Source organism: Colletotrichum gloeosporioides (assembly GCF_011800055.1).
Source record: "Colletotrichum gloeosporioides strain Lc1 chromosome Unknown consensus_71, whole genome shotgun sequence".
Taxonomy (NCBI): domain Eukaryota; kingdom Fungi; phylum Ascomycota; class Sordariomycetes; order Glomerellales; family Glomerellaceae; genus Colletotrichum; species Colletotrichum gloeosporioides.
In genome coordinates this window covers 550,014-572,387 of record NW_025544716.1, presented here as the reverse complement: position 1 = coordinate 572,387, position 22,374 = coordinate 550,014, and the positions used below count along the sequence as shown (strand labels likewise).

At 51.4% G+C, this 22,374-nt stretch overlaps 8 protein-coding genes across 8 annotated transcripts; 3 read left to right on the top strand and 5 right to left on the bottom strand.

Moving 5' to 3' along the window:
• Positions 1 to 1,015: 1,015 nt before the first annotated feature.
• GCG54_00010338 (Pectinesterase) lies at positions 1,016 to 2,080 on the bottom strand (the record flags this gene model as incomplete). Its single annotated transcript, XM_045410263.1, has 2 exons — positions 1,016 to 1,876; positions 1,955 to 2,080. 2 exons carry the CDS (start codon positions 2,078 to 2,080, stop codon positions 1,016 to 1,018), a joined length of 987 nt encoding a protein of 328 aa, XP_045260218.1.
• A 1,017-nt stretch (positions 2,081 to 3,097) lies between these two features.
• GCG54_00010337 (Pectate trisaccharide-lyase) lies at positions 3,098 to 6,543 on the bottom strand (the record flags this gene model as incomplete). The annotated part of the gene is made up of 5 exons (XM_045410262.1): positions 3,098 to 3,976; positions 5,034 to 5,195; positions 5,245 to 5,686; positions 5,745 to 5,992; positions 6,061 to 6,543. 5 exons carry the CDS (start codon positions 6,541 to 6,543, stop codon positions 3,098 to 3,100), a joined length of 2,214 nt encoding a protein of 737 aa, XP_045260217.1.
• Positions 6,544 to 7,052: 509 nt separating this feature from the next.
• On the top strand, positions 7,053 to 8,474 carry GCG54_00010336 (putative aminotransferase; the record flags this gene model as incomplete). The annotated part of the gene is made up of 1 exon (XM_045410261.1): positions 7,053 to 8,474. One exon carries the CDS (start codon positions 7,053 to 7,055, stop codon positions 8,472 to 8,474), a length of 1,422 nt encoding a protein of 473 aa, XP_045260216.1.
• Positions 8,475 to 8,567: 93 nt separating this feature from the next.
• Positions 8,568 to 10,842, bottom strand: GCG54_00010335 (uncharacterized protein; the record flags this gene model as incomplete). The annotated part of the gene is made up of 5 exons (XM_045410260.1): positions 8,568 to 8,918; positions 8,973 to 9,339; positions 9,391 to 9,991; positions 10,042 to 10,703; positions 10,811 to 10,842. 5 exons carry the CDS (start codon positions 10,840 to 10,842, stop codon positions 8,568 to 8,570), a joined length of 2,013 nt encoding a protein of 670 aa, XP_045260215.1.
• Positions 10,843 to 11,966: 1,124 nt separating this feature from the next.
• Positions 11,967 to 13,357, top strand: GCG54_00010334 (3-hydroxybenzoate 6-hydroxylase 1; the record flags this gene model as incomplete). The annotated part of the gene is made up of 3 exons (XM_045410259.1): positions 11,967 to 12,872; positions 12,928 to 13,260; positions 13,319 to 13,357. The coding sequence occupies 3 exons, from the start codon at positions 11,967 to 11,969 to the stop codon at positions 13,355 to 13,357; spliced, it is 1,278 nt and encodes a 425-aa protein (XP_045260214.1).
• A 227-nt stretch (positions 13,358 to 13,584) lies between these two features.
• On the bottom strand, positions 13,585 to 14,790 carry GCG54_00010333 (putative pectate lyase F; the record flags this gene model as incomplete). Its single annotated transcript, XM_045410258.1, has 5 exons — positions 13,585 to 13,981; positions 14,034 to 14,072; positions 14,130 to 14,135; positions 14,188 to 14,317; positions 14,370 to 14,790. 5 exons carry the CDS (start codon positions 14,788 to 14,790, stop codon positions 13,585 to 13,587), a joined length of 993 nt encoding a protein of 330 aa, XP_045260213.1.
• A 1,953-nt stretch (positions 14,791 to 16,743) lies between these two features.
• On the top strand, positions 16,744 to 17,244 carry GCG54_00010332 (uncharacterized protein; the record flags this gene model as incomplete). The annotated part of the gene is made up of 1 exon (XM_045410257.1): positions 16,744 to 17,244. The coding sequence occupies one exon, from the start codon at positions 16,744 to 16,746 to the stop codon at positions 17,242 to 17,244; it is 501 nt and encodes a 166-aa protein (XP_045260212.1).
• A 286-nt stretch (positions 17,245 to 17,530) lies between these two features.
• GCG54_00010331 (uncharacterized protein) lies at positions 17,531 to 18,780 on the bottom strand (the record flags this gene model as incomplete). The annotated part of the gene is made up of 5 exons (XM_045410256.1): positions 17,531 to 18,054; positions 18,101 to 18,271; positions 18,328 to 18,514; positions 18,566 to 18,651; positions 18,714 to 18,780. The coding sequence occupies 5 exons, from the start codon at positions 18,778 to 18,780 to the stop codon at positions 17,531 to 17,533; spliced, it is 1,035 nt and encodes a 344-aa protein (XP_045260211.1).
• Between the last annotated feature and the right edge of the window lie 3,594 nt (positions 18,781 to 22,374).

The window sequence follows — 22,374 nt, the reverse complement described above, 5'->3', positions numbered from 1 at the left end:
TTATATAATTAGTAGTTTAGTAGGTTATATTTTAGATTATCTTTCCCCTTACTTTTCCCTGCTAGAGGAGAAAACCTATAAGTAATAACAACTAGAGTTATTATAATATATTAATTCCCTCATTATTATCTATATAATTAAATACCTATAAATGCTTAGGATTATCACCTTTTATTATAATATAAGCCTATCTATAACCCTATACTATATAGGCGTATATACTACGCCCCTAAATACGCTTATACCTGTGCTAATAAGTAGTATTAAACTATATAATAAATATTACTAAAGCTAAGTCTTTAACCTCTATTAATAACTTTAACTAGCTATTTTCTTTAAGTAGTATAGAGATATTATAACTAGTTTAAAGAGCTTTTAGATACTTCCTCACTACTATATAGGATATTTTATAGCCCTTAGTAATAGCTTAAATTAATAATATTATAGATAGAGGTTTATTAGAGTAATTAGAGTAGAAAGCGTAATATTATATAGTATATAATACTTATATAGCTTATTTAATAGGTATTAAATTAGTATTACTTTAGTGAGGTATCCTAGTAACTAAAATTAAAAAAAGTAATTAAAAAAAGTGTAATTTTAGGTTATAGCGTAGTCTCAAAAAAGACATTTTTTAGTAGTAAAATGAGAAAAACGCGACTTTTATACAACTAGCTAGAAACCCCCTTTTTTACGTGGAAACCCCGTTTTTTTGCCCCCTACGTGAGTAGGGGGAGTTTTGCGCTTGACGTGGCTGACTAACGCCCCCGGGTAGACTGAAATCTGCGGAATGAGGGCACATTTATGCACGCTAGTGGAGATTATTGGTCGTTTCTGTTCAGCGTCTACCAATTGGATGTTAACTATGACGCACCGGGGCTCTTACTGCAGGATTAGTGCAGCTTATGAATCCCTCAGTGCTATTACAGTGGCTAGTCAAAAATCCGTATCGTCCCGCCGACCTAGTCATAGGAAATCCCACTGAATGTGCGAAGCATTCACACGCATGTGCAAATTAAGACGAGTTCCAGTATGTCATGTCCACCCACGATGTGTATCCGGGAAGAACCGAGTCGATGGTGACGGCGCTGGAAAGCTTCTTCGCCCAACTGACCCGAGTTCCGCTAGCCCCAGTTCCAGTGTTACCATATTCGGCGTAGTAGACATTCGCGGTCGGGTTTGTTCCCCAAGCAGACCATCCGACCGGCTTTACGACGTCGCTGAGTTGCGAGTTCTGGACGACGACGCGGGCGTACTCCCTCCACGGACGACCGAGAACGGTCGACTCCTTGGAGACACCAGCGCCCGACTTAGCGGCGATCGTGGCCTTGTTGATGACGTACCAGTAGGAATCAGCGCTGTCGCGACCGCTGGCGGTGATGTAGCCGGCCCCGTTAATCGCGATAGTGCACTTCTCGAACCATGCATTACCATCGTTGCCGAAGATAAAGTCAGTTGCGCCCTCGATGTAGCTGTTTTTGTAGACCTGGTGAGGCTTGTTGGTGTAGACGGTGTCCTGGTAGCCGACGAAGCTGCAGCCGTAGTAACCCTGGTACTGGCCGTTGGCGGAGATGGCCAGGGCTTGAGAGCCCTTTCCGTAGCCGTTGATGACGTTGACGTTGTAGAGGCTGAAGTAGTTGGTCGCGACGCGAAGCGTGGCTGAGAGATCGTTGCTTCCAGCGTCGGCAGCAGACAAGGTGTTGGTCAAAATCACCTGGTTCTTGGTGTAATCCTGATCATTGGTGGTATAGGCGTAGACCACGAGTTTTCCCTTCAAGCTGGGGATGGAAACTTGACCAGAGTAAGTGCCGGGCTGGATGAAGATGGTGCTTGTGGCAGTCGAGCTGGTTGAGATGGAGTTGATGGCAGCTTGGAGCTGTAGTAAAATCGAGTCAGAAACTAGGTCCTAAGAGATGCCAAATATGTCCAAATAATGTGAATTTCTGATACTCACAGAGGTGTACTGGCCACCAGACTTGGCAACAACGACTGAACCCGAAGGTGGTGATGTGCGGGAGGCGGCGAGCACATTGCCAGCCAGCACCACCAATGAAGAAAGAATGCCAAGGAACTTCATCATGTTACTTGAATGATAGATGTGATGTGGGATCGCGTTAAGAATTTCTAGGAATGCTTTGAAGACCCGTCGCGATGCCCTCTTTTAAGTCGCAACAAGCGCCTTGCCACACCGCCATGGCAAAGGCTTGATTGCAGGAGTACATCTAGATTGCTGGAAGCTTGGCTGCACCTCTTCAAACACTAGACTTCCCTGTAGTAATGAACAAGTACGGCTGGAACGATGCTTTTCTTTTTCAAAAGGTATGACACCCCAATCAATGTGATGCGGGGTTCGGAGGGAAGCAAACAGGTGGACTGAAATTCTCCGTCATATGCCGCTATCCCCCATGCCCGGATATTCCAGCTCCCCGCAACCGCAGGACACCCTAAGTCGGACCTTGAGGCAGTTATCCCGTCCACAAAATACATCGAGGAGCTACCCGTATCCTGCTTAACTTAAAATCGACGTCGCAATTGCGGGGCACAGCTTCGTCAGTGGCCATGTGAGGTATTCAGAGGGGCTGCGTGACAAAAGTCAATCTAACCTGCGACTCTATTGCCAATTTGAGCTCTCGGGTCATACAAAGACTCCATTTCACTGAAATTTCCATTGTGCGATCCCCGTCCCTGCGCTTGGAATGAAAGCAAGGGAGCGCACACGAGAAGCGAGCCGAGGAATTCTTTTGGCCTGAAGCAGAAATGTCTCAGCGTCCCAGTGGAGTGCTAGTGACACTGTCGTACGTATTGTGGTGAAGTGGCAGGAGAGTAAGCACCCAAAATCAATGTAGGGTACGGCTCGAGACGAAAGTGTAAACAGGCTAGCTCAGCAGAGACATATGACGGTAGTTTCGCGAAGCAGCGGATTTAAACGTTGAGTATTTAAGCAAGCAGGTCAATGATTGAGCTTGACGAAACGAAATGAACGTTGATTTCAAATGATCCTAGTCCCGTCCTTGCTTGACATCCAAGCAGGCGCACGAGTCCCTGCCATCACACATCATACCTAGGAACAAACTAGTAGCCTTTACATGAATCTTCCTCAAGTGCAAACGGAAGCCTTCGGACCCGCATTGGCCTTCACATAGGCAGGAACATCAGCAGTAGCAGTGAGCGTGTAAGAGTAGCCAGGAGTGAATCCAGTTCCAGAGTTGGAGGCAATAGTACCAGTGCAGCTCTTGTAAGTGTTTCCAGAAGCGTTAAGCACAGCCCCGGAGTCCTTGGTCAAGGGGTTCTTAGTGTTTTCGAAAAACACATTCTCCACCTTAGCATTGCTGCTGCCGCGAGCATAGTGGCCGTAAGAAGTGATGCCGTACAGGTAGTTATTGTATAAATGAACTTGAGCAAGGTTGTCGGCGCTCGGGTTCCGCTGGTTGGTGCTATCGAACCAGTTGTGATTGATGGTACCTCGGGCCGTAACGTTGTCAGTCCAGCCGATTCCGAAGGTCTTGTCGTGGTTGCGGAAGATGTTGTTGGAGACGGTGAAGTAGGTGGTGTCTTTGCGGAGGTCCATCAAGCCGTCGCCGCCGTTCTCGAAGAGGCAGTGGTCGATCCAGATGTTGCTCACAGTGTCGACCTGGACACCATCGCGGTCGTTCTCGACGCCGTCGCCGAGGTTGGTGTTGCCGATCTTGAGGTTCCTGATGATGACGTTTTTCGCGCTGTTCAGGCCCAGGCCGCCCTGGTAGAGCTCACCAGAGGTACCGACACCAATGACGGTCTTGTCGCTGGAGACTTTGATCTCCTTCCCGTATGGCGTGACTGTGATGCGCCCACTGACTTTGATCACGTACTTGCCAGATGCACTGGCGTACTTCTCAAGGTCAGCTTGGGTGGTGACAGTTACGGTTGTACCGCCAGCACCCCCGGTTGTGCCACCGTTGAGAGATGCAAAGCCCGGAGCGGAAGCGGTGCAACCAGTCTGTCTCTCATAGACAGCGCTGGAGGCTGCAGTAGTAACTTGAAAGACAACTAGGAGTGGAGTAGACAGTCTCATGATGACTTCAATGCTGGTTTGACGAGTCAAAAAGTGGAATGGATGGTTAGATACTCAGTTCCGACCTAGATGAGGTACACAATTCCTAAATATTCAGAATACGTCGGACTTCGGACCTTGGAGAACGCTATACGGAAGAGCTTGTCGCCGGCATGCCGTCATTATAAGCTTATCATTTACATGAATGATCATCTGGTGGTTGCATTTAGCCTAATATTCTTGCCTGCAAGCTTGAGACGAAAGCTGAGGCCGCTTCTTAGATGTTGAAAATGTTTGTCTGTTCACTCTTGAGCGTTCTGAACACAGGCTTCCGATCTTCTGCGGATGTGCCAAAAGAAGATGCCAAGCCTTGGCTGGATTTAAGGAGGAGTCAGGGCGTTCTGGAGTATCGAATTAAATGTATCGCTGTGTGACGTCGCATCAGCAGGAGGAAACATATCAAAACCCACCAGTTGGGTGCCGGGACTTCCCCGCACTGTCATGGTGCCAGACATCACGCAAAGTCCCGCCAATAAGTAAGCTCTTACCCAAATGATGGTTTTGTGCTTTAGGTATACTGATCGTCAACATAATCTGTGGCGTCGCGTGGGGGAAACTGATCACCGGTGTTGCTAATTCGGAAATTAGGGGAAATGACCGCCTGCAAAGTCATACTGAACTGGGCAACCTTTCAGAAAGAGAAGATACAAGGAGGTGAGTTGGTATAATGTTTCATCGGGTGCGAATAGTTTGTAATTTTCTTCTCAGGTGAAGCACCAATCATGTTCTTCCAATCTTTCAATTATTTGTGGTGATGGGTGACCAGCATGAATGGGTCTACTCCGTCTACCCCGGAGCTTAGTCTAAATCCTCTAATGTCTATTGCGTGTCATTCTAACTATCTTCATTATTCATGATATCCCGTCAGATAATAGGTCAGCTACGGGTATTTTCCTCTTTCCATAGGCGTTCAATATCATTTTCCAGCCCAATGGTCTCAAACTTTCTCCTCGGGGGCCTGTTTAGACCGAGTAAATCGAATGCCCAGAACGCAGACAAATCCAGCCAGCGCCATTGCTCCGGCGTAGTACGCAGCTGGACGAAACGCCTCGAGGCCGTCTGAGCGACCAGACAATGAGTAGAGACCGGAGGCAATAGGGGTTCCCTGAAAGATGTAAGTAAATCGTTATGCGGAGGAACACGAACAAACTTACAAAGAAGAAACCACAGAACCAAGTTGTCCATACGACAGGTATAATGCTTAGCGTGTTCTCTCCACCGAAGGTGGAACTGACCGCAATGGGAGTCAAACTGAAGAACGCGCCGCAACCAATGCCATTGAAGATGAGGTAGATGGAAAAGATGCCGATCGATGACGACAAGGGCCAGACGACCAGCGAGCTGAGGGCCATGAAGAGCATGCAGATTGCGAGGCTCTCAACGGGGCCCAGCACCGAGTCAGCCACCCAGCCGGCGACGACACGCCCGAGAGTAGACGCCAAGTTCCAAGCAGCAAGGATGATGACTCCAATCTCCTTGGAGTATCCCATCGATCTGGAGAAGATAGGGATGAAGTAAGGCGGGATGAAAAGAGGGAAGCAAGCGAGGACAGTGCCACCGACGAGCAAGAGAAAACGGGGTTGTCTGAAGCGATACCTGACACGGTCAGAGTCATGAAAGGAAGGCTTTCAGTATATACAAGATCAATACATACCATTGCAGCTGGCGCGAACTCTTGTTGCCTAGTCTCTTTCTCGACGGGAGGAAGTAGGAAGCTGGCATCGACACTCCCCACAGAATGAAGCCGAGGATGCGGAAGGTCCATGCGACATCCAGATCCTTGACCAGATAATTGGTGACGACACTCATAATTGCAGATCCAAGGCTTCCTCCGCCAAAGACAAAGCCCATGGCCAGTGCCTTGTGCTTCTTGAATAGGCTCATCGGTGCGGTGGAAACAGACTGCAGCACAACCACCGAGGTTAGCACACATCATTGAACCAAACACTAACGCGGGAATTCAAGCTTACAAAGATGCACAGTCCACCTCCGAGGCCAAAGACGAGCCCGTGTAGGAAGAAGAGAGCGATAACATGGTGTGTCAGGAAGCTCGCAAGGACTTCGCCAAGACCCATGAAGAACCCTCCGATCAATGCCGACAACCTATATCCTATCCTGCATACAATCTTGTCGGACAAGATGCTGAAGCAGATCATGAACGATGTCGCGAGGGAACCAACAAACGTCAAGGTTGTCAGACTTGATGATGTGGTCTCGACGAGTCTGACTTGCATAATGCCCCAGGAGTAGACGTTTCCCAGGTAGACAAACATCGTCAACGAAGACGCCACGACGGTGATCCATGCCTTTCGGTCATCGAACGTCGGCTCGGGGTACGGAGTTGTCATGGGCGGCGGGATAGTGCTGGAGTTGTCTGTCTCGTTGCCATCTTGTCCGGTGACGGCCGCACCATCGCGGGAGACGAAGGCTTCGTTCCTCTTGTCGACATCCATCTTGAATAACTTGCCTTCAGAGAAACTTGAAAGATTGAAAGCAAGGCATTGTTCCCATAGAGATAGGCCTTTTTCACAGGATCTGCTGCAACTGATAAGGGGTTTGCAGGCATCGTATGTTGTAAGTCGGCTTTCGGATCTCGGGAATGGTTGCAGAACCGACACGCGATTTTTTTTCTTCGCTCCGGGTTCTCAACCCACGTCAACATACCAATTCGTACGAGTCGTAGTTTTATGGGACTTTTGTGCATTTACGCCGAAGATTATGACGGGTTCTCCGGGTGGTCGCCCGGGTCCACGCCGCGCCGGGGTTGAAGATCCATCTAGTCGGTTCCGCTGCATCGGCTTTCGCTGCTTCGCAAGGCGTGGAGTACATCTTTGACTCATTATTGCTTCCCATCTCACGATCTATAAAGCGGGTTGACTTCGTCTATAAATCAAGCCCTTATTGGGAAGTTTCTTAAGAAAACCTGGTTGCAGCTTCAGCTTTCTTTTTGACCAATCCAAAAATGGCGCCCGCACGAAACGACGAGCTGTTCACAACGCCAGCCAATGGCGGCCAAGAGCCACTAAGCACCAAGTCCAAGTCCACTGAGGGCAGACTTATGCATCGCTCCCTCGTCCAACATCCTTCCATGGTCGAGTCGGCAAGCGGTGTCTACTTGAACCTCGCCAACGGCAAGTCTGTCATCGATGCCTGCGGTGGCGCCGCCGTCGCCTTGATCGGCCACGGAAACGAGGAAGTCATCCAAGCCATCGCCGACCAAGCGCGGAAAGTCAGCTACGTCCACACGCAAGCGTACACCACACAACCGGCGGAGGAGCTAGCGAACCTGATCCTCGAAGGAAACCCCCACCGCCTCGAAAAGGCCTTCTTCGTCGGTAGCGGAAGCGAGGCGGTCGAGTCTGCGCTGAAGCTTGCGCGGCAATACCATTTTGAAAAGGGCCAACCTCAGAGACTGCACTTCATCGCGAGACGTCAGGCGTACCACGGCAACACTATGGCGTCAATGTCGATTTCAACGGTCGGAGCGCGAAAGGTCCCGTACCAGGGCTTCTGCTACCCTCACGTGTCGTACGTCTCACCCGCCTACGCCTACCAGTACCAGAGAGAAGACGAGACGGAGGCAGACTTCACTGCCCGCCTTCTCGCAGAGATCGAGGCCGAGTTCCAACGGGTTGGGCCAGAGAACGTCATTGGTTTCGTTGCCGAGACGATGGTCGGTGCTACGGCAGGATGCGTGGCACCTCCAAAGGGATACCTCAAGGGCGTCCGGGAAATTTGTGACAAGCACGGCGCTCTGCTGATTCTTGACGAAGTCATGTGCGGCACCGGCAGGACAGGTACCTTCTTCGCCTTCGAGCAGGAGGGTGTCGTGCCAGACATCACCACCATCGCCAAAGGTCTCGGAGGAGGCTACGGCCCCATCGCCGGCGTGCTCATGCACGAGAAGGTCGTGGCCGCCCTGCGCCAGGGCTCTCAGGCTTTCAACCACGGACACACATACCAGGCTCATCCTATTGCGTGCGCTGCTGCTTTGGCAGTGCAGAAGATCCTGAAGAGGGAGAATCTTGTCGACAGGTGCGCTCAGATGGGCAAGCTTCTGGAGAACTTGTTGCGCACTGAGCTCAAGAACTGCAAGTCCGTCGGCAACATTCGCGGCCGCGGCCTGTTTTGGGCGGTGGAGTTCGTCAAGGACCGGGAGACTAAGGAGACCTTCGACCTCAAGCAGCGCTTCGGGTTGCGCATTCAAGAAAGAGCTTTCGAGAAGGGTGTCGCTCTGTATCCTGGTGCAGGAACTGTTGATGGAAAGAGGGGAGACCATGTCTTGCTGGCGCCACCGTTCACAACGACAGAAGAGCAGTTGAGGGAAATCTGCAGCGTCTTCCGGGAGGCTGTTGAGGAGATTGAGGCGGAGACGACTTGGTGATGAGAAGACGGCGAGGGGCTCGCGCCCCATGATCATGATTTTTAGCGTTTTGAATTTTGTTTCTGTCTGAATATTATTAGATATTACTCCATCCTAAGTCAGCGTGAAGATCTCAGCAGCATTCACTTCCTCCAGCATCGACCACCAATTCGGCCACAACCCCTGATCATCAATATTGCCATCCGGGTCTATCAATGCCTGAGCGCTGAACGCAGGAGGGTTCTGCTGTTCCTTATCGCTCGAGTTATCGCCCTCTGCCATGCCCATCGAGTTTCTCTCGGCATTATTGATCTCTTCCAAGTGCTGTGCCGATCTATCCACGACTCTGAACTCGTGGACGGATTGATGGAGGACGTTGAAGTTGAACCGCGACAAGCCACGGTATCTGTGGTTGTTGGATATCACCCTTTTGTACATCAATGATCCGCTTTGAATTGTTTTGAGCTGGGGCACATTAGCATGCGGATCTCCCTCGGCGATACCATGACTATTACTCACCCAGCCATCGCCTAAATCCCAGACTTCGCTGAAGCTTTTTAAGTACTCAATCCCGGCGTTCATCAGCTCCTCGGCTCTTGGTGCATAGCCCAGGGTGATGCGAGGGAAGGTGAAACCATAAAGGTTGATGAAGCACGATGAGAATGCGCAAAATCCAGCAAACGGGGTCATCACTGCCACTCCACAGTCTGAGGCTTCTTGGAGAATGCTGCCTAGATGCTGTGCGGCGCCAAAGAACTCGCGGGCACTTTCGTCCCAGTAGCCGGGAGGTGCTTCGTCCTCCAGGAGAGGTGGGTCAATGGGACCTTTCGGCGGATCCTCGAGTGCTGGAAGAAAGGGGAAATATTCTCTATGCAACATCATGATGCTACGTGATGAATCATTAGCAATTTATTGGGTCTGTAAAGAGACTACTTACCTTTGGTAATAGAGTAGGTTCAGGTATACGAAGGACTCTCCGTATCCCAACGTGGCATGAGCAACGACACTGTTCTCGGGATAATGTAGCCGATGGTGCTGTTTCGCCCTCCACTCTGATAACCGCCTTCTCCAGCTCGCGACTGGTGAAGTAGGCACCCACGGACAGTTCTCCGGCAAGCACATGCCTAGTGCTCTTCGTCCATCGTTAAAGACAAAGGCCATGCAGTCAGAGTAGATGTCGAACCCATCAGCCATTACTCCGAAGCTATTATCCAGATCAAGATACACGGACGTCTTGCTGCCTCCTGGTGTCAAGATACTGTCACTGTCCTCCGACCGAACCACCGAGCCGGAACCGAGAGCGAACTCGGTGGATGTTGGGGGTCGAGGGACATTGAGCTTGGCCATTTCTTGCTTCGGTAGCACGCGCGGATTGTAGGTCCCAGAGCTAACCATACAATCCATGACAAAACATGCCCAGAATGTCCGGGTCTCGATTGCCATTGTCAAGTCATTGGGTTCGGTGCGATGCGGGATTTCGAGGGGAAAGGGCGCGACACGGGAGCTGTGTAGCAATTGCATCATGCGGATCGCAATTCCTGCATCCTATCAGATAGTTGTCCCTTTTAATCACTAGAACATGACCTACCGCAATGCATCCAAGCCTTGTGGAAGTCCCTGGTACCCCATTCAAAGAGTGTCAGTATGAGCAAGGCCTGGATGACCTTGACGTCTGGCGATTGCAGTATGCAGGCCGCTAGGATTTCAGAGGCGTACACAGCATAGCGTTCACTAGGATACAATATCTGCGTCCGCAGGCGGTCGGAGTCTGGGTTCTGCGTCTTGGTCATGGCGAGTACTGTCGCGAGCAGTGCCTTGCTCTCCCTTGAACAGTTTGACCCATAGTCTTGCATGAACGACGACGGATGAATGACCCTCAGCTCAGGAAATTTACGCCAGAACGCTTCGAGTGCAGTAAACACTAGGTCTTTCGGTATACTCTGCAAATGTCGATCCATTTCGTCCCTTCGATGTCCATGAGGATACTCCGGGCCAACCGACCCCTGACTGGGCGTCGCCGGCCCCCTAGATTGAGGCGCCGACAGATGTACTTGCTGCGACTCGCCATCCTGCTCGACCGAACTCCGAAGGGACGCATCAAAAGCTTCGCCCGTGTCTCTCCGGGCCCTCTTGGAAGCGCGGCCGGTGGCATTAACCTGCGGCCGCGTCAATTGGCAGTCGGTCCGCCCCGACTTCTCGCACTTGCGACACGGCGGACTTCCGGCGTTGACGCATTTGATCTTGGACCGCCTTTGCAGAATGCGACGTCAGCCTCCGATTGATGGTACCATATTCCGATAAGCGACTCGAAAGGGGGAAAAGAGAAAACGGCTCTCCGAGCGGCGACGCGGACTTACCGGCAAAATTCGCAGGATAAGCTGGAACGCATTTCCCGAATGGTGGTTTTTTTTGCAGTGTAATTCGATGTCGGCTTTGCAAGGGAGAAAAGGTGTGGCCTGAAAACCGATGAAACCGCAATGAAAAGCGTCGGCTTACGTTTTTGGCGGGAGAAACACAAAGCCGCCGGCACCGGCTTTGTCATTGTGGATCAAAGAGCGGTGGACCTTGCTGTCGTGGTTATCAGTCGCGTCACGGTTAGTTTCCGGTTCACCCCGATCACTCCAATAATGCAACAATCTGTCAAGGTAGGGAGCACAGGGAGCACAGGGCGTTGGAAAGCTGTGGATTCGGTCAAAAGTTAATCACACGGGTTTTCATTCTGAGAATGAAGCGGTCCCCGTAAGACCCAGTCATCTATCGAGCCCAGAACGGCTTAGGTGACGTCTAGCTTAGCATTGAACTTGGCTTACTATGCCTTGTAAATCACACGGCTTGCTTAGTATACTCGACTTGAATTTTCTGGATATTTTCAGCCTACTGCGGATTTGTTGGGGTGATGGAACAAGACCATCTCTCGAGACCGAGAGTGCCGCCCGATCGGCATGTCGGACCCACCCCGGCCGCCGTACCGGCCCCGTGTCTAGTCGGCGGATGTGAGACATTCTTGAAGATGACCCTTGATCATATCTTTTGCTAATGATACAACGTGGGCTTATCTCCCCTATCCGCTGCGACAGGGGTTAAAATTGTAGACGTCATGAAGCCTTTAATCTTGCCCGCACGAAGTTCAGAGCTCATCAAAGCAATACTGAAGCTGCACTGCGATTCCTGCGAGAGTAAGAAATAAGCATGCTGGCCGGCGCAAACGCATCAACTCTGGCGACTTCCATCTTTCACGAACTCCCAATTTGAGCAGGGTAGACAAGGGTACGCGAAGGGCGTTGTACCCGTGGTAAAACCGGCAAATTGTAACCTTGTTTGACATGGTCGGCACTATTCTTGGCGCTAGTCCTTCCCCGCGACATCCGCTGACATCAAGCATTGGATGTCGCTTCAGAGGCCCCTGCGTCGTCAGCACAAGTCGGACTTCATGCTTCTGAGAAGCTCTCATCTGAACCGAAGAGAATTCCAACGCGCGTGAAGAGGGTGCTGCTCTTTCCTCCCCAGGTCGCCATGAAAATCATCATCGTCGGAGCCGGCCTGGGTGGCTTGTGTGCTGCCTTTGGGTTTGCGCGGAAAGGACACCACGTTCGAGTCTTCGAACAGCGGCCTGACCTCAGTCCCGCAGGAGGTGCTCTTAACATACGGCCAGGAGCTTCCAAGATCCTCCATAGCTGGGGGCTTGCCGAGGATTTGAGAAGCGTTTCAGCCGATACACCAGCCAATGTCTTCCGCAATCTGGCAACCGGGGAGGTGGCGACTCGAGCCATCGCGACGGACATTTCCGAATACCCAGACTGGGGCACGAGTCGAAGTGTGCTCATCGAAATATTCTACCAAAAGGCGAAAGACGCTGGTGCTGTCATTGAGTTTAACGCACCGGTCATGAAAGTCGAAGACGGCACTCAGGCAGCCTACGTTACCCTCGGCAACGGGAAGCGCCTAGAAGCAGACTTGGTGTTAGCTGCGGACGGAATCAGATCAGTTATCCGCGATCAAATTCTTCGCGAGACCGGCCAGCCGATCGATCCTATTATCACCGACGTGACACTCTATGGTGTGAGTCTCACAAAGGAAGAGATGCAAAATCACCCGGGTCTGGCGCCGTTGATTGACCAGTCGTACCTCAACATCTACATGAGTGATGGTGGCCTGGTTCATGTCACGAGCAGATACAACATTACATCTGGTTCATATGCCGCATTGTTTGGAGTCAAGGGAAGCACTGATCAGCGAGGGCTGTGGGATGAAAAGGGGGATATCGAATACGTTCGAGACATGTTCAAGGGAGCATGTCCCGAAATTCGGACTGCGCTCGATGTAGCCAAGTCTTGCGATAGATGGAGGCTCGCTGAGCTCCCCGACCTGCCTCGATGGACTAGCATAAAGGGAAGGGTCCTATTGTTGGGTGACTCTGCAGTAAGTAGTCGTCAACAAACGCCTTGTGGCCCCATGAACGCTGAATCTCTTCCAGCATGCTATGCAACCAAGCGCGGCTCAAGGCTTCTCTCTCATCGTCGAAGACATTGGCGTGCTGGAATATCTCATTTCTCAAGCGTCTGATCCTAGCGCAAACGTCAAGACGATCACGTCCTTCTGGCAAGAGATACGGAAAGCCAGATGTGAGCGCATCAAGGCTTGGGCGAGCCACAACACAAACCTGTTCACGAGTCGATCAAAGAAGCTGAACCCTAGATCCGGGAAATGGCAGGTCAAATCTCTCAAAGACACTAAACCCGACATGAATGCGGAGTTTAGCTCAGGCCCGTTCTTGAAATGGGCCCAAGGAACAGATGCGATTGCTGAGGTAACACCAAGCTCGCCAATTCGAACTCATAATCACGTTCAATACTGACTTGAAACAGGCCGAAAAGTATTTGAGGGCAGGTCGATCACATTTATAATCCCGACTTTTGAATGCCATTTGCCGGGGCTTTCGAGATACAACTCATGCACGCCATCAGGAATTGTGCACGTGTAACTCATGTCGGTATTTGAATGTTATTTACAAAGCGCAAATATTTGCAGTGAAGAGTGCTGAATAAGAATGAGAGCCGACCTCTTGATTGGCCCGAAGCCTCGTCAAAACTTCCCCTTGTACCAAGACCATCAGTGTCTTCCTACCATCCTCTTAACAGGCGGTAGTAAAGCCAGTAGCCTTGCAGTATGTGCCATCAGGTCCCGAACCAATCTTGGGAGGCTCAGCACCGGAGTTGTTGCCCGTGTATCTGTCGCAGATCTTATTGTCATCCTGGCAAGAGTTGGTCACAACGCAGGTGTCGCCGTAGTTGGTGTTGATTCCGCAGAGCACGCCGCCGTCGACAGCAATCACGTTGTCCATGATGATGTGACGGGCACCGCCGTTTCCGCTGCAGTTACCGCAGCTTCGGACAACCTTGCCATAGTCGTTGGCGTAGAACTTGGAAATGCTGACGGTTCCGAAGCCGTTGAATTGGACGATCTTGTCGGAAGCCTTGAAGGCACCGCCGCCGATGACGTAGGAGGTTCCGCTGGACTGCTTGAGGGTGCTGAAACATGTCAGTATCAGAGACTCCCTGTCTGGCATACATCGTTACTCACAGAGCATCTTCACAAACATCAGACCACCAAACGTTGGTACTAATACTTGGTCAGTTGAAATATCAAAAGTGAAGGACGATATCGTCAAAGGCTTACAGGGTACTGTCGAGTGTTAGTAAGAGGCCAAGCGCCACGATCTCTGATGATCACTTACCAGGTTCCCTTGCAGTGGACACCCTCAGCTTGGTCAGGTCCAATGATGACGTTGGCAAGTGTAGCTCCGGCCTCTAGGACAAACATGGCATCGGCCTCACCGGTCTCAGTTTGCTCCTCGCAGACACGGGCTGGAAAAAGTCAGTATATCCTCCCATTCTGTCTAAAGATGAATAGTCTTACGGCTTCTGTCAAATTTCTTCATCCCACCATCGTAAGTCTGCCCAGCCGAGACGGTGATGGCCTTGCTGGTGGACGTAGCGCCCTTGGAAGCAGGCAAAGTCGTCGTCACACCAGCGGGTGTAGTGATAGCACCACCGCTCCCAGCGGTCGTGGTGGTCTTGAGCGTGGTCGTCGGCGAGCTGCCGCCAGCACCGCTGTAGTTGCAGGTGCATTCTGCAGAGATCTGGGACGGCTTGTTGGAGCAGTTGGTAGCCCAGGCGGGGAGGCCGGTGGTGGCGGTGACGGTGCTCTTGGTGAAGGTGGCGCAGAAGGCAGAGGCGGTGGCTGACTGGGACTTGATGAAGCTGGCACACGAGTTGGTGTCGGCGTTCAGGCAGCCCAAGACTGCTGGGAGGAGGGCAAGGATGTAGTATTGCTGCATCTTGGCAAAAGGTCCAAGGACAAGGTCGTGGAAGTCTTGGCTGTGAGGATCTGGGGGGAAAGCTTGTCGATCTTAGCTGGTGCTGGGATATATCACCGTACTTATAGTTTCATGACGACTCTTTATTTCAACTTCATTCACGAAGTGTGTAGATTGATCCCCCTAGGGACAGTCAGGGTCTTTCGGTATCTTCAGCCTCACGATCACTGACTGAAGGAAATTGTTTCGCCGTTTCGATTTCCACCAGTGGAAGAACATCGGTCAGGGCTTAGATGAGCTTGTCTGGAAACAGCTTGTGATTCGGGGCCATGCTCTCTCCCATTCGGTGTCGATATCATATCTGTTTTCCCTAGCTTGACGCAGGGGGGCACCACCGGCCTGTTTGCAGCTCTACCCCACAGATCCGAACTAGACACACCTAATAAAGAAGCTTGAAAGCTTATGCCGATGTGCCTGGTGTTCGTAGTTGCGGCGATAGCCACGTGGGAAATAAACCCGCCGGGAGGCACCGATTTGTGGAAAAAGACGAACCAAATCGTGCAGCCACTTCAGACAAGGAATGTGGGAAACTCCTACCTTCCGCATGAAGATACACAAGATAGGAGGATTCGCGTGTTTTATTCACAATACCATAATGTTAGCCTTGGAACAATGCCGTTTTGTCCCATGGAAGAAACCTTCAACCAACTGAGGCAGTGACTGCACATGAGGCTTGGAAGTTGTCTGTAATAGCTACCATTGAGCAGCTATCAGCATCGCTTGCGGGTCGCTATGCCCAGGAAGCCTGATCACAACTCAGTCTCTGGAGAACGCGTCATGAGCAATTTGATATCCTTCAGCGAGTGGATGGATTTGCGTTCTCGATGGCACGTAGACGACCAAAGTTCCAATTGCCACCAATGGCGGCAGCCATCTTGGCCAGGATTCAGCCACCCCCGGAATATCCCCGCCACCAAGGAGCACTTGGGCGCGGGGTTCAGAGCTCCGAAAGTGGTGAGATCCGATAGCGGGGTTGCACCTCATCAAATACTTCCCGTTATGCATCACGTTGTCTAAAGAAGCTTATCTCTGCTCAATCAGCTACCTTTCGGCGGATGGGCCGACATGCTCGGCGTGTCGGTATCGCCAACTGCTCAAAGCGGCGCGACTTCTTGAGCCACAGATGGCTCGCTTGGACGGGCGAGTGGCATAACGGCTGGCATCCAGAAAACCGGCTGGATGTAGGACATGAAATGGAGTTTTACAACGTTGGATGCTGCGGGCTAGTTTCGTCATGTTTGCGTTCCCATGCGGGTGTAGACAGAGCTTGAAAAAACGCACATCATATGACTCCAGACCCTCTCGAATTCCCATTCGAGAGCTCCCAATAAAGTCCAAGCCCCTTCACCTCTACTATTGTCACAGGACTGAACTTGGGTGTCGTGCAGCATGTGCCTCATTCTCATTGATGCGGTCAAAGTCAAATTCTGTGAGCCTCGCGGTAATACTCTCCATCCGCCACTCTGATGGTGACACAGAAAACCACGTCCTGCTCTCTTAGCGGTTGCGTCTTCGGTAATGGTATGTACGCCAAGAAAAGGCGCTACAGAATCTCCAGATGCGCTGGACATGTATGTTGGTTCCCAAGCGGTACACGTCAATCCCACCTGGGGTTTGACAAATCACCACTGACAGGCTGCCAAGTTCTGTCAACCCCTGGTCTCGTATCGTCAACGACATCTTGGCCAATTGTAAAATACCTTGAACATCATGCGATTTTGTAACCATACTCCATAAAAGTCCCAGTTATTGCTGACAGCCCTCACATATCATTTCCTCGGGTACATCGATGCTTCGACCTTTTCTTATTTCCAGCCTTCTTCCCGAATTTTCTTTTTCTTGACATTCAATTGCTCCCAATCACACCTTTCAAAACAAATTTTCGCTTCAGTTTTCCGTCTCCAGTTCTCCGAGATGGCACACGTATCACCAGAGGTTGCTCTCGCAATCTCCCGGCAGAAAGCCCGCTACGCCAGATACGCCGACACGAAGCAGTGGGACAAGTTCGACAAGGAGATCGGTCTTCCGACGGCACAATACGTATATTGTGGCACAGACGGCCAGCCTGTGGCTTTGGGAACTAAAAAGTGTGTGTTCGAATCGCCGGGAGCGTGCGCGGCTTGGTTTGGCAACTTCTTTTCCTACCTCGAGACTCTGCACAACATCGGACTCGGCGACTTTGAGCAAATAGCTCCCGATCAGGTCAAGGCGGTGTTCGGATTTGAAGATCAGCTGTTTTCGAAACATTTGGGATCGTGGGCAGGACTCCGGGGTGGAGGCTTTTACTACGAGACTTGGAAGTTGGTTGATGGAGAGTGGTACATTCAAGATTTGAGGATGGAGCGGACGTATCAGCAGGCGACATTTCTTTTTAAAGTTGGACTGATTGGCGCAAGCTTGCTGGGTCTCATCTAAACCCCTATGAGAGAGCATTGCCTGGCCAGATTTCTACAGGAAATGACCACCACCATCATTCGGCTGGTCTCGATCACTACTTCTGGCAGGTTATGGGTTCCTGGCGCGCTGTCTCCACATATTGGGCGGTAAAGGTCATGGCCATGGAGGCATGCGAAATACACAGCGTTACTCAATAATCGTCACCTCGTGTCTTCTTCTTCTTTGGCCTTTGAAGCGGATTCATCGGCCTGTGGTTCATAATATTCACATTGTCAAATACGTCATACGAGAAATTGAGGAAGGCTTATCCTCTCCAAATACTCTCTTCGCTTTCACTTCCTGGAGAATGGGGCATGCTTTGAATCACGGTCTTGGTCGTGTGCTCTCCTCCGATTCGCTCCAAATCGTAAGCTTGTTGGTTTTCGCGATCTCCCGACTTCGAGTCATTCGACCTGTTCGAGTTATACCCGGATCTATCTTGGCTGTGGTATTGGTATCCTGTCTTCTTGTTGCGATTGACAGCGTCTCGAAGGGCTCGTGGGGTGAAAAGGGGCTTGAGAGCGGGGACGCTGGCGCAGATAATGCCGATGTTGATCTCCAGCATGGACCAGACATTAACGAGAATGCTCTCTTGGAACAGATCTTTGGCAAGGGTGTAGGTGTATATGGTATGAAGTCGGATTATTGATGTTATCGTGGCGAATGCGCCAACACCGAAGATGATGGCGAGGGCGATTTTTTCTCGGCGTGGACGCAGAATACCGGAGAGGGTCTTTATTGGGAGAATGAGGATCCATATATCGGTGAGGATGTTGAAGCCAGATGTAACTGTCATGTCAGCAAGGAAACAGCTAGGTAAATGAAACTGACGTACAGTAGAAGAATGCAGTAGTGTTGATGCACATCCCGTCGACAGTTCCTGTTAGATCCCACTGCTTTGAGAGAGGTTGGCATTGTGATAGTGTAACGCCGATGCAAATTACGAAGAATAGAGCGTGAAACGCGATGGTACATATGCACAGTATGTTGAATGACCTCGACACAGCTTGAAGGACGAGTCAGCTAATGCTTCCCAACGAAAGACAGTCTCCATCCACATACCAAACCTGAGATACATGCACAAAATCGATATTTTGATGGCTGATATGCACACGTAATACGTGGCTTCAATCGCGAGGGTGGTCTTGAGGAGGTTCGTCATGTTGTCGAAAGAAAGCTGGCTTGAAGCAAAGCCTATGTGGTTGGCCTTGCCAACGAATACCTCCGCGAGGTACCCTAGCGTGAAGACCTGGCTTTGCTGTCAGCATTGAAGTCCTTAGAGACTAGGAAGGGCACCAACCAGGGCAAGTATTATGAAGTAGTCATCAAGGCCAGGTTTTCGAATGAGAACGGTTCGGACAAATGTACGTGCTATTACTACTACGGCTATTGATTTGTAGGTTAGCAGGTTGCTCCCTGAAGGCGATGGGTTGTGAGACAAGACTTACTTGAGAGCGATGTGAAGAAACATGATGTGATGACAAGGCTGTTTTGCCTCTCCTGATCGGAAGCCATTTCTTCTGTGTACCACGATGCACCTTCTCAAGCTAATATCGTTATCGTCATCCGTACGGCCAGCAACCACCGCTTCGCTGACGTCTCGGTATATGTCGTCCTCCTTTGATATATGTGGATCCTGGACGATGTTGCTCTGACGCGCGCTGGGGCGGGCAGCAACATGCTTTCGACGCAATAGTAGGGCTGAATATGGAGGGACGAGGCCGAGCAGTGATAAACGAGAGGGAGTGAACCTTCTTTTCAAACGCCATCGACAAACATGGAGACATAGATGAGATGGGACATGGGGTCCAAGGACCCCCGGCCGGCATGCGACGTGGGAGGGATGGACGGGTCCATGATGCATAAGCACAGACGAACAAGCCGCGTCCAGGGTGATGTGGAAACGAGCTCAATGTGGTGATGATGGCTCAATCTCCTCTACGCGAGCCTTGGTCGTCCGCCTTTGGGCCTCTGGGCATCGTCTCCATCAGAGTGCATTCAGCCACATGTACCTACATGCTACAGGACAGCTTACGCATATGCACGATCCCTTCCATGCTGCGAGGGACATGCAAGGCGTAGCGTCGTGTCCACAGTTGGGGAGGACGGTCTCTGCACCTTGTCAAAATCGGGGGTTCTTCACCGAGTCTAGTGCCCGGGGGGACCTGCAGCAGTCCACGGAGCTTTAACTGAGGGCGGACATGGTCTGACAGAAAGCCGTCCAATGGGGCTCGAGTAGCAGGCCAAAGACCAAATGCTCGGCCGCGAAGGCGTTGAGAATGTCCGTCCGTCGCCGAGGTGTTGCGTCTCTAGCCCCCTTCTTCGCCTGTTCCATTATGTGTTCCAGAGAGACGCCGGGCTTGGACCTGATAGGAAGAGCGGCAGAAGGATCAGAGACGGGAGGGGATGGAAGATGAGCAGACGGAAGATGGTGTGATGAAGTTCATCTCGCCTCTCCGCGACCCGAGGCGCGGGTTGTTTGGAGATGGTGGTTGGCGTTGAACTTTATCGGCTTCTGGTAAAGCGTAAACTAGATCCGAATAATGACGGCTAGCTGGACTCGACGCTACTGTTGGCGATGGCGCCGCCTCAACGGCCAGATGTTGCCGAAGGCGGGTAAGCTCGAGAAGTTGGGGTTGTTTTGGGGTCGTAAGCGAGGTGGTAGAACTGCGCCGTGCCACCGCCAACCTTCCAACACGACGTGACGGGACGGCTTGACACAGCCTAAAACGTTTAGAATTCTCCAGCACGCCGCTCCAGTACCTATTCCGAATCCATGGTTTTCACCCGTGTGTGGCTGCCGTGCCGTGGCGCGAAGGTTAAGGGAACCTTGGCTTGTGAGACAATGATCTGATGTGATTGAGCTTTGAGTTCATCGGCACATCGAAGAGGCCTAGGACCAGCTTTTCGGCCTCCTCGGCCTGCCGGTTCCCCTGAATGAAGGACAAAGATCACACTCAACAATTCAGATGAATGCTCGGTCTCGTTAATTGTCTAAACCAGACTAGGCTTGGCTTTCTGGGAGGCTGCAAGAAAGACGTCCTCCGCTCTCAGCGCGCGGGAAAAGATGGGCAAGACAGCGGAATGAAACCCTTCGCTGAGCCATGATTCAGCCCGCTGCTAAAGAAAACAAGGCATAGTAGCTATCGGGTATTGAACGGCTCAGTTCACAATCAGCCTGAGTGGAACACGGGAGCAGTGGGCGTTGGTGACGCTAGAGCTCATCCTACCCGACCATTGGTGACATCAAAGATGGTGGGCAGAAAAACCCCGGCCATCTCGGTTCCACAGCGTTGCTAGGATAGGCACTCCTCGCCTGGCTCCCTCTGAAGCTCTCCCTGCATGCTCGCTCGCAGTCACTGCAGCAGGCCCTGGTACCCTCCTTCGAATTCCTCCAAGCGGCCAAAGCGTTAAGCGGAGTTGGTCTGCGGTGGGAAAGCTCCTTTTCCGCTGTTCGATGAAGAGCTGCAAGAGAGGAAATGACGATAGTGACAAGCAAACGTCACCGTCCAGCCACATATGGGCCCCGTCGCTGGTCACCTCTCAGGTCTCTATCGACGATCTGATCACGTAAATTGTCTTTGGGCAGGCAGCGTACGTACCCCTGAGGTTGCATGATCTGCGGCAAGTCCTGAATCCCCCGTTCGCCCACATGGACTCACGCAGGGCTCTCGTGGCTTTGTCCTCCCCAGTCATCGATAGAAAATCTCCCTGTTCGAGTGTTTCTAGAGGCCATTTCTCGCAGCGCCAAACCTGCAGGAGAAAATCTTGCCTTTGGAGGAAGGTCAGACTTGATACGCATCGGAGCCTCCCACGTCCCGGTGTTGCCAACCCTCGTCATGAAGAGGCAGGAAATCCCCGGATGGTTGAGTACTCGCATACGCTCAGACCATGATCAACATCTGCAGCACGGCACCCTCGGTGACTGCGCTCTCGCACCACTCTCTGCAAAACGACTATCATTGAGCTGCCTAGAAGCCTATCGCGCGAGAAATGTGTCAGGATTTGGTCGGTGGACAGTTGCCCCTGTGGCTCCGCCCGTCCATTGACTGTTAGCGTTCCGGGGGTTTTCCATAACATGACCTAACTTTATTGCCCTGAAGCCTCCGCAACAAAGCTCTCGCGAGTCATGAATGGCAGCTGTCACAGCCCTACAGACCCGCCGCCAGTGAGCCGCTGAAGAAGACCTGATTCAGGATCTTCAACTGTAGGTACGATTATGGATAAGCACTTTACAACATCAGACGCAAGCAGAACTCGCAACGAGTAGGAGTGACTGACTGCATAGCCGGTGTTCAGGTGCAGCACGAAGCTTACTCTTCTTTCAACCACATTCTCTCAGGCCTCAGAGCTCCTACGTAGAGGCATATGCGCGTTTGGACACTCGGTTAACAGGCGATAAGATCCTAAATGCGACCATTGGAAATATCTCAGGAGCTCCCTATGATTCGTCTTGAGAACATGACCAAAAAATGTCACTAAATTGTCATTCTCCACCCCGACCGGTGTCGAGTGTTACCATCGGCCCAAAATGTGCCGCCTTCACTGCCCTGCGGCTCCAATCTGAAGGGGTAATTAGATCGTCGCCTCCGCAACCGCTGTTCCGTTGTAACGCTTTGGCCATATGCACACGCAAGGACTGATGAATGGCCCTGTACAGCAGTGACAAGAGACCAAGGCGAACTGCAGGATCTTCAGTACCATTCAACATATTGAGTCAACAGACTTTGGTTCGGTGGATACGTAGTCCAAACTCCCCCAAAGCCCGAAATCTTCAAGTCGGTAATCTACTCCCACATACCGTGATCTTGGCTCAGTCGGCGCCCTCCTGAAAGCGTCTCAGGAACTCTGCGTCAAAGTCATGGCCAATTATCGACATCGAAGTTTTCATGTTCATTGACCTCGGAACCGCCCCTCTCTTGGCTTTAATATGTCTATGATCGAATTTGCTGCGGTGTTGCGTTGCTTGGTTGTTTCCATGACAGATCACAGCGCGCTCAAAACAAATCCTCAGTTTGCCACGAAGATGCTCCAAAGGTTGACCAATTCTTCTGCACCCTGGGAGATTTACATAGTGTTGCGAAGTACGTACGCAAGCCGCAATTGCTG